The 14310-nt window shown below is 37.0% G+C and overlaps 1 protein-coding gene across 3 annotated transcripts in view; it reads left to right on the forward strand.

Annotated features, from left to right (window-relative positions):
- Positions 1-14310, forward strand: part of TTLL5 (tubulin tyrosine ligase like 5) — a 400968-nt gene that overhangs the window by 329292 nt on the left and 57366 nt on the right. For all 3 annotated transcript variants that reach the window (XM_036734448.1, XM_036734449.1, XM_036734450.1), the window contains one exon: positions 8419-8633. In XM_036734448.1, coding sequence (XP_036590343.1) covers positions 8419-8633 — 215 coding nt within the window. The remainder of the gene's footprint in view (positions 1-8418; positions 8634-14310) is intronic.

Genomic DNA, 14310 nt, shown 5'->3' on the forward strand with positions numbered 1-14310 from the left:
AAAGAACTCATAGCTTTCCTGGTTGCTGAAAATCTTTGTCTCCAATCCTATGAGGTTCTCAAGAAGTTCCCCTTAGACATAATGTGTTTTCTCTGCTAGGTGGACTTCTTGAAGAGCTAGGAGCCTCATCTGCCCTTAGCTTCTGGCAATGAGGACACTGCAGCCGGGATGTTGTTTAGGATAGCGGTGAGGAGATGGGAATGCCAACCTTCTCTAGACCCAGCAGAGCTGGAATGGTTTCTTCTTCAAGCTAGACAGAAGGGGATGGGGAAGGAGAACAGGCCGGAAGCCTCTCCTTTTCTCCCTCTACATGCTCACTCCTCTGCTCTGTGCTAGAAAACCACATGTGTTCCATTTCTGGAGGAGCCTCCCACTGTAACTAACTTGGCACTTTTATATAAGACCCAGAGAGTATGAAAAAATTTCAAAACCAGCTAAAGCAGACCTCTTGTTTGAAGTCATTTTACTTCATCAACTGGCTTTTTGAATTTAGATTAAACTTTTTTGATTGATTGAGAAGTATTCTCACCTAGTTACAGCAGTTTTTAATAGCCTTATCCAAAGAAGCCTCAGGGTTAAAGAAGAAAATGCAAAAACTCTGAAATCACATTTTCAACCGTGACTTGGCAGAATTCAGACAGTTTGGGATGCATTGAGGAGTAGGACATTTACCAGCTATTGAAGATAGCTCTTATGCTTTATATGGACATTTCGAACATGCTCAGTGTCCTCAAAAAGTTGCTTTGCTACAGCTGCATGGTGAACAGCTTCTTTCCATCATTTCACTCTGATTTATGGTTAGTGTCTGTTTGTTTGTCTATGGGCATGTGAGGAACTAACAGTAGTACCATTGTGCAAGATGGGCAAAAGACAAGCCCTCTGCATTTCATGGCTCCCAGCCATATAAAAAATGCTCACAGAACACGTGACTCCAGGGTTTTAGATAATGATGTGTTTCCTGAGTGGTAAATAAAATATAACCCATCATATTGAGTTCCTTGCATTGACAAAATGCAACATTTATTTAAACAAAGATATAAAGAGTATAGTTAGTCCTACATACAAATAACTAAATAAAATGCCATCCATGGACCACTGAAAGTAGGACCCATAATTGAGTAAATAAGTTAATGGCTTACTTCCAAATTTGCTTTAAAGAAAGATGTTTCTTTTCAATTTTAAAGGGATTTAGTATTAGATTTAATATGAACTTAGGACTTGCTGTTAGATCCCAGAATAACACAAACTTAAGATGAGGCAATATATCATATTGACTTAGAAAACAATAAAATTAAGTAATTTTCTTGCCACATTTATAGATTCATAGATATAGAGTCAGAAAGGCACTTAGAGGATCATTTGGTCTAACTTCAATTTACACAAGAAACTGAGACTCAGATGTTTTATTACTTACTACTAATCAGTACTATTTGTTGCTATTAATTAGGTGATATTGGACATTATCAAGAAACATTCCAATATAAATATGAGTAGAAAGCAAGGGGCCATAGATGAAAATAATTTTGTTATTCAGAAAACACAAATGAGAGATATAGCCTCATAAAATTAACTGAGAAGAAACTAATTCCTAGGCAGAAGAAAGAAAATACAGAAGCTTACTCAACACTGCCAGTCTTAGTTATTTTTCTGTGCCAAGTACAAAGATGGCGAAAATGGTACCATAAAAATGAGGAATCTGAAATTAACAAGGCCTTAGAGTATCTAATACAATGAGGCATATTTTGAGATTAGACTAATCTCTGCTGACTCAGTTAAGAAAGGCTTTGAAAAGTAGTTCATCCACTTGAGAGGTTAAAAAAAGAGCAGGAAAAATGATTAAAGGTAGGATAAACTGACTTAGAAGGAAAGATTAAAAGCAATGTGTCACCAGGTTGTCTCAGTAGTAAATCTAGAAGTAAAGATATTTTTAAACATAAAAGAGAGAAGTAATCCAGAAGAGTCAACATCAGCTTATAAAATATTTTCTCAGAGTATATAAATTATTCTCTGGCATTGATTAAGACACTTTTAGAAGCTGCCTAAAAAGAGTTAACTCATTCAGTCTGCCAGCAATATTTATTGAACTGCTTGCTGGTAGGGCACAGTACTGGACCTTACTGGGAGAAAATAGTAATAATATTAATAGAGGTAATCTGGGGATAATGGATAACAGTGCAGGTCTTGGGGCCAGAAAGACCTTGGTTCAGATTCTGCTTTTAACTCATTGCAACCTATGTGTCCCTAGGCAAATCACTTGGTCTGTAAGTCTGTAAGGGGTGCTACCTAAAATGTATCTATCAGGTCCCTAAACTGTCTATAGATTGGTGCAGGGCATTCCCCATGCCGATCTCCATTCGTAGAGGTTTCCTCAGCAGGAGTTCACTACAGCAATAAATCTCCACCAAAAAACAAAAATCTACCATTTGTGCAGTGCCTACCTGTTTCCCAAGATTTTACATACACTATCATTTGATTCTTATGAGAGACTTGTGAAATAGGTGCAATAGATATTATTTTCCCCTTTCCACAGTTGGGGAAACTGAGATAGAGATGCCAAATAACTCGCCCACAGTCACAAACCACTAAGTGTTAGAGGTAGAATTTGAATGCATGTCTCTCCCCTGCCTCTCAGTCTAGCATTTTTTGCATGGCATTGCTATTAAAATCTGAAAGAAGCCATGATCTTGCCTGGTCTCTGTTTGACAAAGAAGTTGTTTGACATAAACCTCAGCATCTGCCAATTAGTTCACTTGAGAAGTTGCTACTTCTAATGAGAAAAAGGTCATGGATGTGATATTCATGTAGCCTAGTTAGCTTCATTCTGTGTAATGGCAGCATTCTGGCTTCTGATTGACTGGCAAATTGTGTGTCTCCATCGTTCTGCAGACTCATTAATCACCTGTATTCATCTTCTACCCTGAGCTAGATATTTGGAACTATTAAGAGCCTCTCAAAAGAGTTAAGAGGAAGAAGAGCTCATTTTAGAGAGTTGCACATATCTTTGGCAGCTAAAAGAGCTGCCTTGTTTCCTTGGGTGGTCCGTATCTGGCCTTCCCTGCCGCTCTTGTGTTTGAACAGTAGCCTAAGCTTTTCAGCCCCTCCCCAATCAGAGCTATGACAGTATAACTGAGTCCAGAAATTGTGCGCAGTCTTTTTGCTCATCGTGTTATCACAGTCTAGGCTCACAAATACTCAAGTACTATAGCAACCAGAACTAACCACACTAAAATATGTTTGCATACCTTGTGGTTTTATAATATGGACTTTCTCTGAGTCACGATAGACTCTCTATCATGAGAACAATACCTGGAAGTGCCTACCTCCTGAATAAGAGGGAAGGACCTAAAATGGATATGAATAAATGGTTCACAAAAGAATTTCAAACTATTAAAAACTATGTAAAATACTGTTCCAAATCACTTAATAGAAGAAGAAATGGTCAAAACAACTCTCTGAAGTTTTACCTCACACCCAGAAAATTGTCAAAGGTAATTGAAAATGAGAAAAGTCATCATTGGGGAGGGGTAGTGGAAAGACAGGCCCAGATTGTTAGTGGAGCTGTGAATTGGTCCAGTCATTCTGGAAAGCAATTTGGAATTAAGCAAAAAGAATGACTAAATTTTCAGTTACTATTCCTTGACCCAGAGATTCTAGTGCTAGATGGAGATCAGTGACAAAAAGAAGGGATCAGTATACACCAAAATATTTTAGCAGCACTTTCTGTGGTAGCAAAGAACTGGCAACGAAGTAGATGCCCATGGACTATGGAATGGTTGCACAGACAATGGCACATAAATATAATAGACCATTACTCTGCCATAAGAAACGGTAACTGAGAAGTGCAGAAAAGCATGGGAAGATAATTGAACTGATACAAAACAAAGTAAGCAGAATCAGGAAAACAGTATACACAGTGACTACAGCAAAGTTAGTGGAAAGAGAAACAATATCAAAACAATGGAAGCTGAAATTATAATGTGCAAACTTGGCTCCAAAGAAGGGATGTGAGAAGAGATATACCCCCCGCTTCTTTCCAGGGTTTGGAAACCAGGAACATCAAACACTACATATCATGCCAGATTTTTTCAATATGTTGGCTAGTTTTGCTGAATATTTTTTCTTCCTCTATTTTTTATTCTTTCTTACAAATGATAACTCTCTGGGAGGGGGGTAGGAGAAGAGATATGGTAGAAAATGTAAGTGATATACAACAAAAAATAAAAATTTCTTTTTTTAGGAAGAAAAAAGGACATATAATCACCCGTTGTAAAAAGTGGCTATGTGGCATTTACCTGTATTGCCTTCCTCATTTCTCTTAATTATGAATCTGGACAATTATTTCACCACAGGTGGTCATCCAAGTCCAAGAGCCAGTACCATGAAGCCTGAGTGAGGCCTAAAAGGGAGGAAGTTTTCTGGCAAAACCTCCCAAGGATTTAATCAGTGAACAATACTAACTTACTAGTGAAAGATCCCAGATTTTGTTCTCCCTTTCACCTTCCAAGTTGAAGTCTGTGTTCTGTCTATCAGAAACTCCTCCGTCCCACCCACGAGTGCCCTTATGTTTGCCAGACACATGTGGGAGAAGAAGGGCCTTTCCTGTCTTTCTCCTGGGGATCAGCCAATCTTCAGACTGTGGTTTTCTGAGTCCACTCTCTGTTGCATAGCTATTTCCCATACCCAAGAAAAAAAGCCAGTCAAATATAGCAAAGTGATTTGATACTAGGTGTTGAGGAATCACCAGTACTTCCAAAGTCCCTATATTCTCTGTAAATTAATTGATAATTAACCATATGACCCTTATTCCTTAGTTGACTGCATCACACATATATTGTACTAACTACTGACCTCCTACATAGAATTTTCATGCATGAATTTCCTTAGATGAGTCTTCATTTTGTAAGGAGATTTGAGGAATGGGGGACATTAATGAGCACCAGGACAAACCTATCCCTCTGAATTCCTTCATTCTTATATACTTATAGAGACAATCTTCTTTTTCCATTCCATTATATATACACAAATACCCATCCTATTTGGTGTTTGTTGCATTCACAATGAAAATAAAGATTAATTTTAAAAATTTTTCAAACAATTATTATGTGTGAGTTGCCAGGGGAGATAAAGAGTTAAATAAGACACAGTCTCTACCCTTAACAATCAGAGTGCTGGGGGAGATACAAAAATAAATAATTCTTGCCCTCAAGGCTCTTACAATCTAGTAGAGATGATAAAATATCTATGCAGATAAATATAATGCAAAGTACAATGTAAGTATATACAAGGAGTACAGAGTCCTAGGACATCAGGTTAAAGTATAGACTCTACAAGTAATGGAACTATAAGACTATGGTGATACAGGGTTTTTTTTTTTCCTTTTATGAGAATGTTTAGATCCAGGTTATAGGATTGTTGAAAGAGGATTGTCCTGAAAGCCAGGAGACTTAGGTTCCAATTCACCTCTGCATCAAACTAACTATATGACTATGGGCAAGCCATTTAAATATCCTGCCTCAGTTTCCTCACTTGTAAATGTGAGAAGGTTGGACTAAATTATGCTAGAGATCCCATCTAGCTTTAAGCTTCTGTGATTCTAAGTGATCAGACCATGAGTTTACCCAAACAATCTACACAGGAACACTGGACAGTTTGGTCTCTCTTCCCCACCTTCAACCCCAAAATGTAATTCAGGATATGTTCTGAAGCATAAAAGATCCCAGATATGTGGGAGTTTTTAAGAGTGCAGTTGATTTTATGTTTTCTGTTTTTCAGTTTCTTTGGTTGCTGGAGTTAAAGACTGATCAAACTGTTGTGGAATGTCATAGGTAGATAGAATATGTAGAAAGGCTTGTATTTTTGCTTACTGTTTTATTGCATATTTTGAACACAACATACTGGTCTTAAAGTAGAATGAAATACAATCCTTATGTAAGTTTACCAATGAAATATAAATAACAGCTTGCTATTTTGATACCATAATGTAGTAGAACATAACTGATTCCAATAAAGGACTAATAATGTGTATGTTCTTTATGCAACCAGAATTATTCCTTTTAATAAGGTTCTTCCATAGCTAATGAATGTTCTCAAAAGGCCAAAAGACAAATCTGCTTTTAGTGACAGAAATAAATATGTTTAAAAATACAAAACTAATTGCTATTCACAAATCACTGCTGAAAGGCAGACTTTTGGGTAATGGCACAAACCTACTCTTAAGGAAGAGATATATAGAACTTTTCATCTTTCAATGATGATTAAATGTAGATTAGTGTTTTTCATTTGAAATGTTGATGAATTCTCCAGCCCCTCACAATATCAAAGAATTATTTTCCATCCCTGTCTGGTGATGAATTCTATGTCCAGTTAAGTCTTCCTAAGGTTTCATTCTCAGACTTTAACGTGTCAGCCAATCAGTCGATAAATATGTGTTAAGCATCTGCTGTGTGCCAGGCACCATGCTAAGCACTGGGGATACAAAGAAAAGGCAAAAGACAGTCTTCGCTCTTAAGGAGGGCATTTATCTGGTGGGGGAGCCAACATGCAAATAACTATGTACAAACAGGCTATATACAGGATAAATTGAAAATCATCAACAGAGCAAAGGTACTAAACTTAAGGGTGATCTGAAAAGGCTTCCTGTAGAAGGTGGTATTTTAGCTGGAGCTTAAGGGAAGCAGGGTGGCAGAGATAAAGAGGGAGAGCATTCGGGAATTGGGAACCACCAGGGAAAATGCCCAGAGGAAACTGCCTTGTCTTGTTTAAGGAACATCAAGAAGGCCAGTGTCACTGAATCTAAGAATATATTGGGGGTGGGGGCAGGAAGATTGTAAGACGTAAGAAGTTTAGAAAGGTTGTGGGGTTGGCAATGTTATGAAGGGCCTTGAAAGACAAATGAAGGATTTTATACCCAATGCTGGAAGTGATAGGTAGCCACTGGAATTTGTTGAGTATGGAGGTGACATGGTCAAACTTGTGGGTTCTTTTAATCACTTTGACAGCTGAGTGGAAAATAGACTGAAGTAAGGAGAGGCTTGTAGCAGGCGGACCACCAGCAGGCTATTGTAGTCCAGGGGTGAGGTATGATGAGGGCCTGGCAATGCCAGAGGAGAGAAGAGGGCATGTACAAAAGATATTACAAAGGTAGAATTAACACATCCTGACAACAGATTGGATATGGGGGTAGAGTGGTGGGAAAGAGTAAGGAGTTGAGAATGACACCTAGGTAGTGATTCTGGCAGAGTCTTGGAGGCTTGGAAAAGTAGAAACTTCAAACAACTAGGGAATAGGATTGAGTTGTCACTTTAGTCATTTCTATTAATTTCTCCATCTGATGGTAGTTCCCTCATTGTGTAAACAAAGTTTGAGGAATCCTTTATAAATATAGGTCTTCCTTCTCTTCCACTCTATTGGTTAACTTGTGGAGAAATAATACTAGTTTTACATCTCATTTAATATAGAATAGCTAGAGATGGAATCAAGTGCTTGAAAAACCTTATCTGAGAAGTACTGTGTGATATAGTTGTTGTATTACTGCTTTTCCTTTCTACAACTTTATTTCACAACCAGAATTTTGGTGAGATTGATTTATATCATGTGCTATTGCAAATATTGCTGAAACTTGAAAAGTAAAAACACAGAAAACCTTGAGCTATAGAAGAAATAAATCAATTGACTTGAGCACTATCTAAACAACTGCTAAATTGAACAGTCTACTTTTTCCTCGTTTCTTACAGATAGATGTTAACTTTCATGATTTCTGGATCTGTAGTGATTTGTCTATAAGCTTACCCTATAAGCAAAAAGCATTCTTGTGTTTAGTGATTTTGCATTTAAGTGCTTGTCCCTAAATTATACTATGTTGTCTTCCCAATAGATAGGTGTTATTTATCCCATTTTAGGGAAACTAAGATCTTTCTCAAGGTCATATTTGGCCTTTTTTGTTTTTAATTTTTTTATTTTATTTTTTTTGGAGGGGGGAAGGCAGGGCAGTTGGGGTTAAGTGACTTGCCCAAGGTCACATAGCTAGTAAATGTGTCAAGTGTCTGAGGCTGGATTTGAACTCAGGTCCTCCTGACTCAAGGGCCAGTGCTGTACTCACTGCGCTACCTAGCTGCCCCACAAGGTCATATTTGTAATTAGTAGCAAAGCAATGACAAGATCTCAGGTGTTCTCATTTCTGTCTCAGGGTACTGTACATTTTATCATTTCTCAATTCCTGGCCATCATTTCCTCTAACTCTAAAACTGGGCTGGCAATACAAGATTTTTTACAAAAAAAATTTATATGTTGACCAATTCTCTGTTTCATTGGGCTTCTCCAATGTTACTGGCTGTAATTAGATAAGTGTAAAAGACTTGTAGCAAGTGGGTTGTAATTAATGGAAGGCATCAATCTTTTCCCCCTGTTTTCTTTTTGCAGGCAATCTTTGGCAATCTTGTATTACCCAGTTCCAATCTGTGGTCTATACATAATGCAGGCTACAGAATCTCCAGTGCCACTGCCAGTGGCCAGAAGCCTACCAGTCTGCCACAGAAAGTGGTGCCATCTCCAAATTCTTCCTCATCCCTGGTCCCCAAACCCCCACCCAATCACAAGCAGGTGCTTAGGAAAATGTCATCGCAAAGAGTTTCCAAGTAAGTTATTTTCATGTCAATATCTTGTCTAGGTCATAGCATTATATCACTAAAATATTATAGGATTATTTCTCTTCCTTCACTATGCCTTCAAGACAAGATTGTAGTTTTGAGGAGAGATATATGCTATATATTATTATATATATAATATATATATATGTACTATATATATATTAAATCCTTCCTGGTGCCATTCAATGTAAATACTCAGGCAATTTAGGAGAAATCAGATGTATTTCTTTTGGTAACATTCATAACTGGTTATTTATCTCTTTTCATTTTATTTTGTTATATATATTTTAATTTGTGTTCATTATGTCTGCCCTCATTGGTGTTTAGGCTCCTCCAGGATTGAAACTGTCTGTTATCATAACTCCCTGCTGATGTGAATATGTGGGTGCTCAATGAATAGTACTGAGGAACTACTTTTGCTACACCACCACAATTGAAATCAAATGATAACAATCTTGACATCTTAATTTCCAGAAATGAAGGGGCATACTTACTTTGACAGACTTTTCTACAGACTGAATCTTTTATGTTGTGTGAAAAACTCTTTTATCTTTTTTTACACTTTTTAATGGGCAGATGTGGACCTGGATATGTTAGATGAATTCATTTAATTGATCATAGTTTTAACAGTTTTTGTGAAGTATTCTGTATCTTTTATAGGATGCATTTAATACCTTAAAAAGAGAGAGTTTCCATCTTAAATCTAATTCTGGAAAGCTGAATCCCCAGCTCCACTTCCAATCTTTATGTCACTAGTTAGATACAAATTTGGGTACTGTTTCTTTTCTCTTAGCCTTCACTTTTAAAATAAGGATCTTTCCAAGGTGTCTTTATGGGATATGCTTTTCCAACAGTATTTGCCTTGTGAGCTTTTCTTTGTTTCCCTTGTGTTTCATTAAGGTCTCATGTTTACTGGTACTTAGCATGATCAACTTCAGTTGCCAACCAAGACTCCTGGAACCCAGAGAAAGAAAGTGCTGCTTCTTCTCTTTTGTATTTGATTCAGATTCATCATCTGAGTCAAAAGCTGTCCTTTGTGGCTATTGAATTATATTATTAAATCACCACACAACCCAAGAAAAGCCAAAATCTTGGACTTGCATGGTAATAGCTTTCTTGGACCCAAATAATGTTTACTGGCAGAGCTCTACTGGGAGAACATTGAAATGGGAGTTGAATCCTGGGTTCTAGCTCCAGTTCTGCCATTAAGTGACCGTGTGACATTGGGTAAGTCACTTTACACCTCTGAACTTCAATTTTCACAATTACAAAATGAGGAGGTTGGACTAGAAGGCTTCTGCCAGATCTTAAATCTGGTTCTCTATGACTTCCAAGGCAAGATTAATAAAGACACTGAAATTCATGGATGAAGGTCACTGGTAAAACTGGGAAGGAACTCCAGCTTTCTTTGCCAAATCCCTTTTAGTGTTCATACCAGATTATCTTTAGGAGCATTTGAAAAACAGACATTTAGTTGGTAGGGTTAGCGTATGTGTGACTTTCAGGTCTGACAGGTTGGTCTCTCTTGGTATAATCCTAGTTCCTACTCCTCTAGGTGATAGACTCATTGTACTGGTGAGTAGGTGGGTTCCCATACACACAGCAGGGTGATATATTTGGAGGTGCTGGTGTACTGTACTCATTTCTTGGCACTAGGAATGTTTATCCTCCTGAGATGGAATTGCAGCTCTTTGGACAAACTTTGCTTTGCTACATTTTTGTGGTTTCTTCTCTCTGACAAGCAGGAGTGTGGGAAAACCGGATACAGCTCAGCACCAAAAATGCACAGAAGGGGGAAAAAGCAAAAGATTTCTTCAGAATTTAAGAAATATAATCTAAGTAGCAAAAGGCATGCTGTGAGAAGTCATTCCAGGAAATAGTTTCCGATTTGCCTTTAAAACTCCAATACAAGTCTCTGAAACCAATTCAATGCTAATAGAGAGCTTAAATAAATCTTTTTATTTGTATAGAACATAGAGTGTCTTACAAGCCCACCATTTTCAAATCCAGTATTTTTCTCGTCTTATTGTCAGCTTCATCTTAGCTGATTTTTATTGATGGACACAAAAAGCTGCTTATTGCAGCAACCCATGTCACGGAAACTTACATTCTGTGAAACATCTCCAGATAGTGTTATTTCTGGAGGAATCTTCAATAGATCATTAAATCTGGAGCCTGGTTAATAATTGATGTTCAGACTAAGATGCCACAGCAGGAAATTTTTATTTTATTATCTCGTCTTTCTGCCTGAAAAATCTGCTGCTCCATTTTTTGTGCTTGATTACTGCCCCCAATGCAGTTCTGTAAAGATTAATCAGTTCTCATCACTTATGACTGCTTATGCAGAGTCATTCTCAGGAATTCTGAAGTTACATCATGAGATTCAAACTAGTGAGAAATTGTAATTAGCTTTTGGCTTTTTGAAATCCTGTACTTTTTGGTTGAATTTCAGATTTCTAACATAGAATTTGACATATGACATAAATAGAAGCACTTTCCAAAGGCACCAGGTTTCCATATATTCTTGATGGTGCATTCAGAGTGTAATACCACATAAAAGGTCTATAATTTGGGGGCAGGTGCAAAAGAAGTTGATAATTAGGACAACTGAGTTTTATTTCTTTCTGATAATACACAATTCTGTAGGCTCCAATTTCCCAATATGTACAGAAGGGAGAAGAAGCAAAAGATTTCTTCTGAATTTAAGAACTATAATCCATCAAAACTGTACAAATAAGCACTTTTCACATTGAATAATTTAACCAGAGTCAAAAGAATTTGCTGCCTGCTCTGGTGAAGACCTTATTTTAAATGAGCACATTACATTACATGCTTTGAACAAAATTTTGATAATCCTTTCTGCCTTATCGTTATTCTACCTCTCTCCCTTTCTTACATTACCCTTCCCTCCCCCCAACTCCCAGGCATGGCATCTCAGTCCCTCACTTATATTTCCTCAGGCTTAATCGTCAATTCCACAGTTGGATTTATTAAGAAATTCACATTTCTCATTTTAGTAGTGCCTTTTACATTTTCTAGCTTTTCCTCTTTGATGTTTTATAGCACCTCATAATTTAGTACCTTTTTCAAATCCTTTTCCTGAAACTATTTGTGGTATTTCATCTAAGCACCTAGTTGTATTAGAACTACCTTTTTTTCCAAATAATCTCCTTTTCAGAGCCAGGATCATCCTTTTTTTTTTAAAGATGGAGAAAGAAACTTGAACAAATTGAGGTGCTTATTTACCAGGCCCACAGGCTTTTGCCAGATACCAAAGAGAAGCATGAAAGCTAGTACCCCAAACTCTTGTTAACTCGGGCAACTTGGGCAAGAAAAACTCCAGAGAAGACTGAGTTGAAGTATCCTCTCTAGGAGTTGCGTGTGACCATTACCATGCAAACATCAGTGAGTAAATGGGGACAGGAAGGCAACTGAGTGTTAGGTGAGTAGGTGAAAATATAATGCAGATTAATGCAGGCAGAATTCTGGGTGGCATAAGCATCAGAAAGCTGAAAAAGCTTAAGTTTGTGTGAAATAATAGAAAACATAATAATCCTACATATATATATATATATTTTAAGGTGTTATTCAAACCCCCTTCTAGGGGTGACATGATCATTATTCTTAGAGGTTTGTAAATAATTTGTAAATGATTTTATCATTGGTGGTGGTGGTTGTTTTTGCTGCATAAATAGAATCTTTTTAGAACCCATGTTGGTTATAACTGTGTCTCATTAGCCTTTCACTCGTAGTAGTTGCTGTCTTTCAGGAACCTTGGTTGGTTGGATCCATGTTATAGCCAAATCTGAGTATTAAACAGGATTGCACAAGGTATAGTATGTGTGTGTTTTTATAAAAGGTGTGTATAAAACACCTCGCATTTCTCTAATAGCCTTCTTTTTCAAAGTCCTTTGGCATCCAGAGGAGGCAGCACATTGTAATGCAACCTGGACTCGCTCAGTTTAAGAGTCAGGAGAGACCTTGGTTTGAATCCCAGTTCTAGGATTTGTAACCTGTGGTCTCTGAGCCGCATTTCCCTCCTCCGTAAAGTGGAGATTAAAATGCTTAAGCTGCCTGTCTCTACAGTGTGATTCTGAGGAGAATACTTTGTAACTCTTAAATGCTTTGTAAATGTATGGTGTTATTGTTGCTGTCATCATCCTCCTATTGTGGGTAACAGTTTTCCAAGCACTTTCACACCTTGATATTCTTCTGTTCTCCCAGCGTGCTTTAAGGTAGGGATTTCTATTTTACATGTGAGGGGACTGAGGCTAGAGAAGTGAAGTGACTTTACCAAGGTCACATAACTAATTTAGTAAGAGAGTCCAGCACAGAGTAGTGAAAAGAACATTGGACAGTGTCAGAAGACTCAGGTTCCAGTTCTAGTTATATCACTTGCTAGATATGTAGCCTAAAACTAACAATTTAAGTTTTATGAGACTTAGTTTCCTCATATGGAAAATTAAAATAATAATATATGACTCACTGGGTTGTCATGAATAGAAAATAAAATGATATGTATGAAAAATACTTTGAAATCTATAAGACGCTATATACATATGCGTAATATGAGATATATGTACATATGTGTGGATAGTATTTTTATTAGTGGCAGAACCTGAAAATATATACAAGCTTACTTCATTTTATTGCTCTTTGCAGATGTTGCTTTTTTTTTTTTTATAAATAGAGGGTTTGTGGCAGCCCTGCATCAAGCAAGTGCCATTTTTTGCTCATATTATCTCTCTGTATCCCATTTTGGTAATTCCCACAATATTTCAGACTTTTTCATTATTATTATATCTGTTATGGTGATCTGTCATCAGTGATCTTTGATATTACTATTATAATTATTTTGCGGTGCCATGAACCTCACCCATATAAGATGGCAAACTTAATGAATAAATGTTGCTTGTGTTCCAACTGCTCCATGGATGGTCCATTCCCCATCTCTTTTGCTCTCCTCAGTCCTCCCTATTCCCTGAAACGCAACAATATTGAAATTAGGCCAGTTAATAATACTAAAATGGCTGTTAAATGTTCGAGTGAAAGGAAGAGTCAATTGATTTGGCAAACTGGATTGTTGTCTTATTTCGGGGAATTGCCACAGCCACCCCAACGAACCTTCAGCAACCACCACCCTGATCAGTCAGCTGCTTACAAAAAATAGACTTGAAACACAAAGACTCGTACAAATTTAAGGAGTTGGATTGTTACAAAGGTAACAATCATGATTTCAGACAGTGCAACAGAAAAGTGTATCTAATTAAAAGCAATAAACAGGGAAACTGCATTTTGCTGAAAGGAACCATAGGCAATAAATCAATCTCAGTATATAACAATACATACACCAAATGGCATAGCAAGTAAATATTATAAGAAAAAGTTAAATGATTTATAGGGATAAATAGCAAAACTGTACTATGTGGGGGACATCAGTATACCCTTCTCAGAACTAGACAAATCTATCTAAAAAATAAATAGGAAAGAATTTAAGTATCTAAATAGAATTTTGGAAAAGTTAGAAATGATAAACCCCTAATGATTATTGAATAGAAATAAGAAAGAATATACATATTTCTTTGCTACACATGGAACCTTTGCAAAAAGTGATCAAAAAAACCTCATAAACAAATATGGAAAAGCAATAATATTAAAAACATAC

Source organism: Trichosurus vulpecula, chromosome 8 (genome assembly GCF_011100635.1).
Source record: "Trichosurus vulpecula isolate mTriVul1 chromosome 8, mTriVul1.pri, whole genome shotgun sequence".
NCBI lineage: Eukaryota > Metazoa > Chordata > Mammalia > Diprotodontia > Phalangeridae > Trichosurus > Trichosurus vulpecula.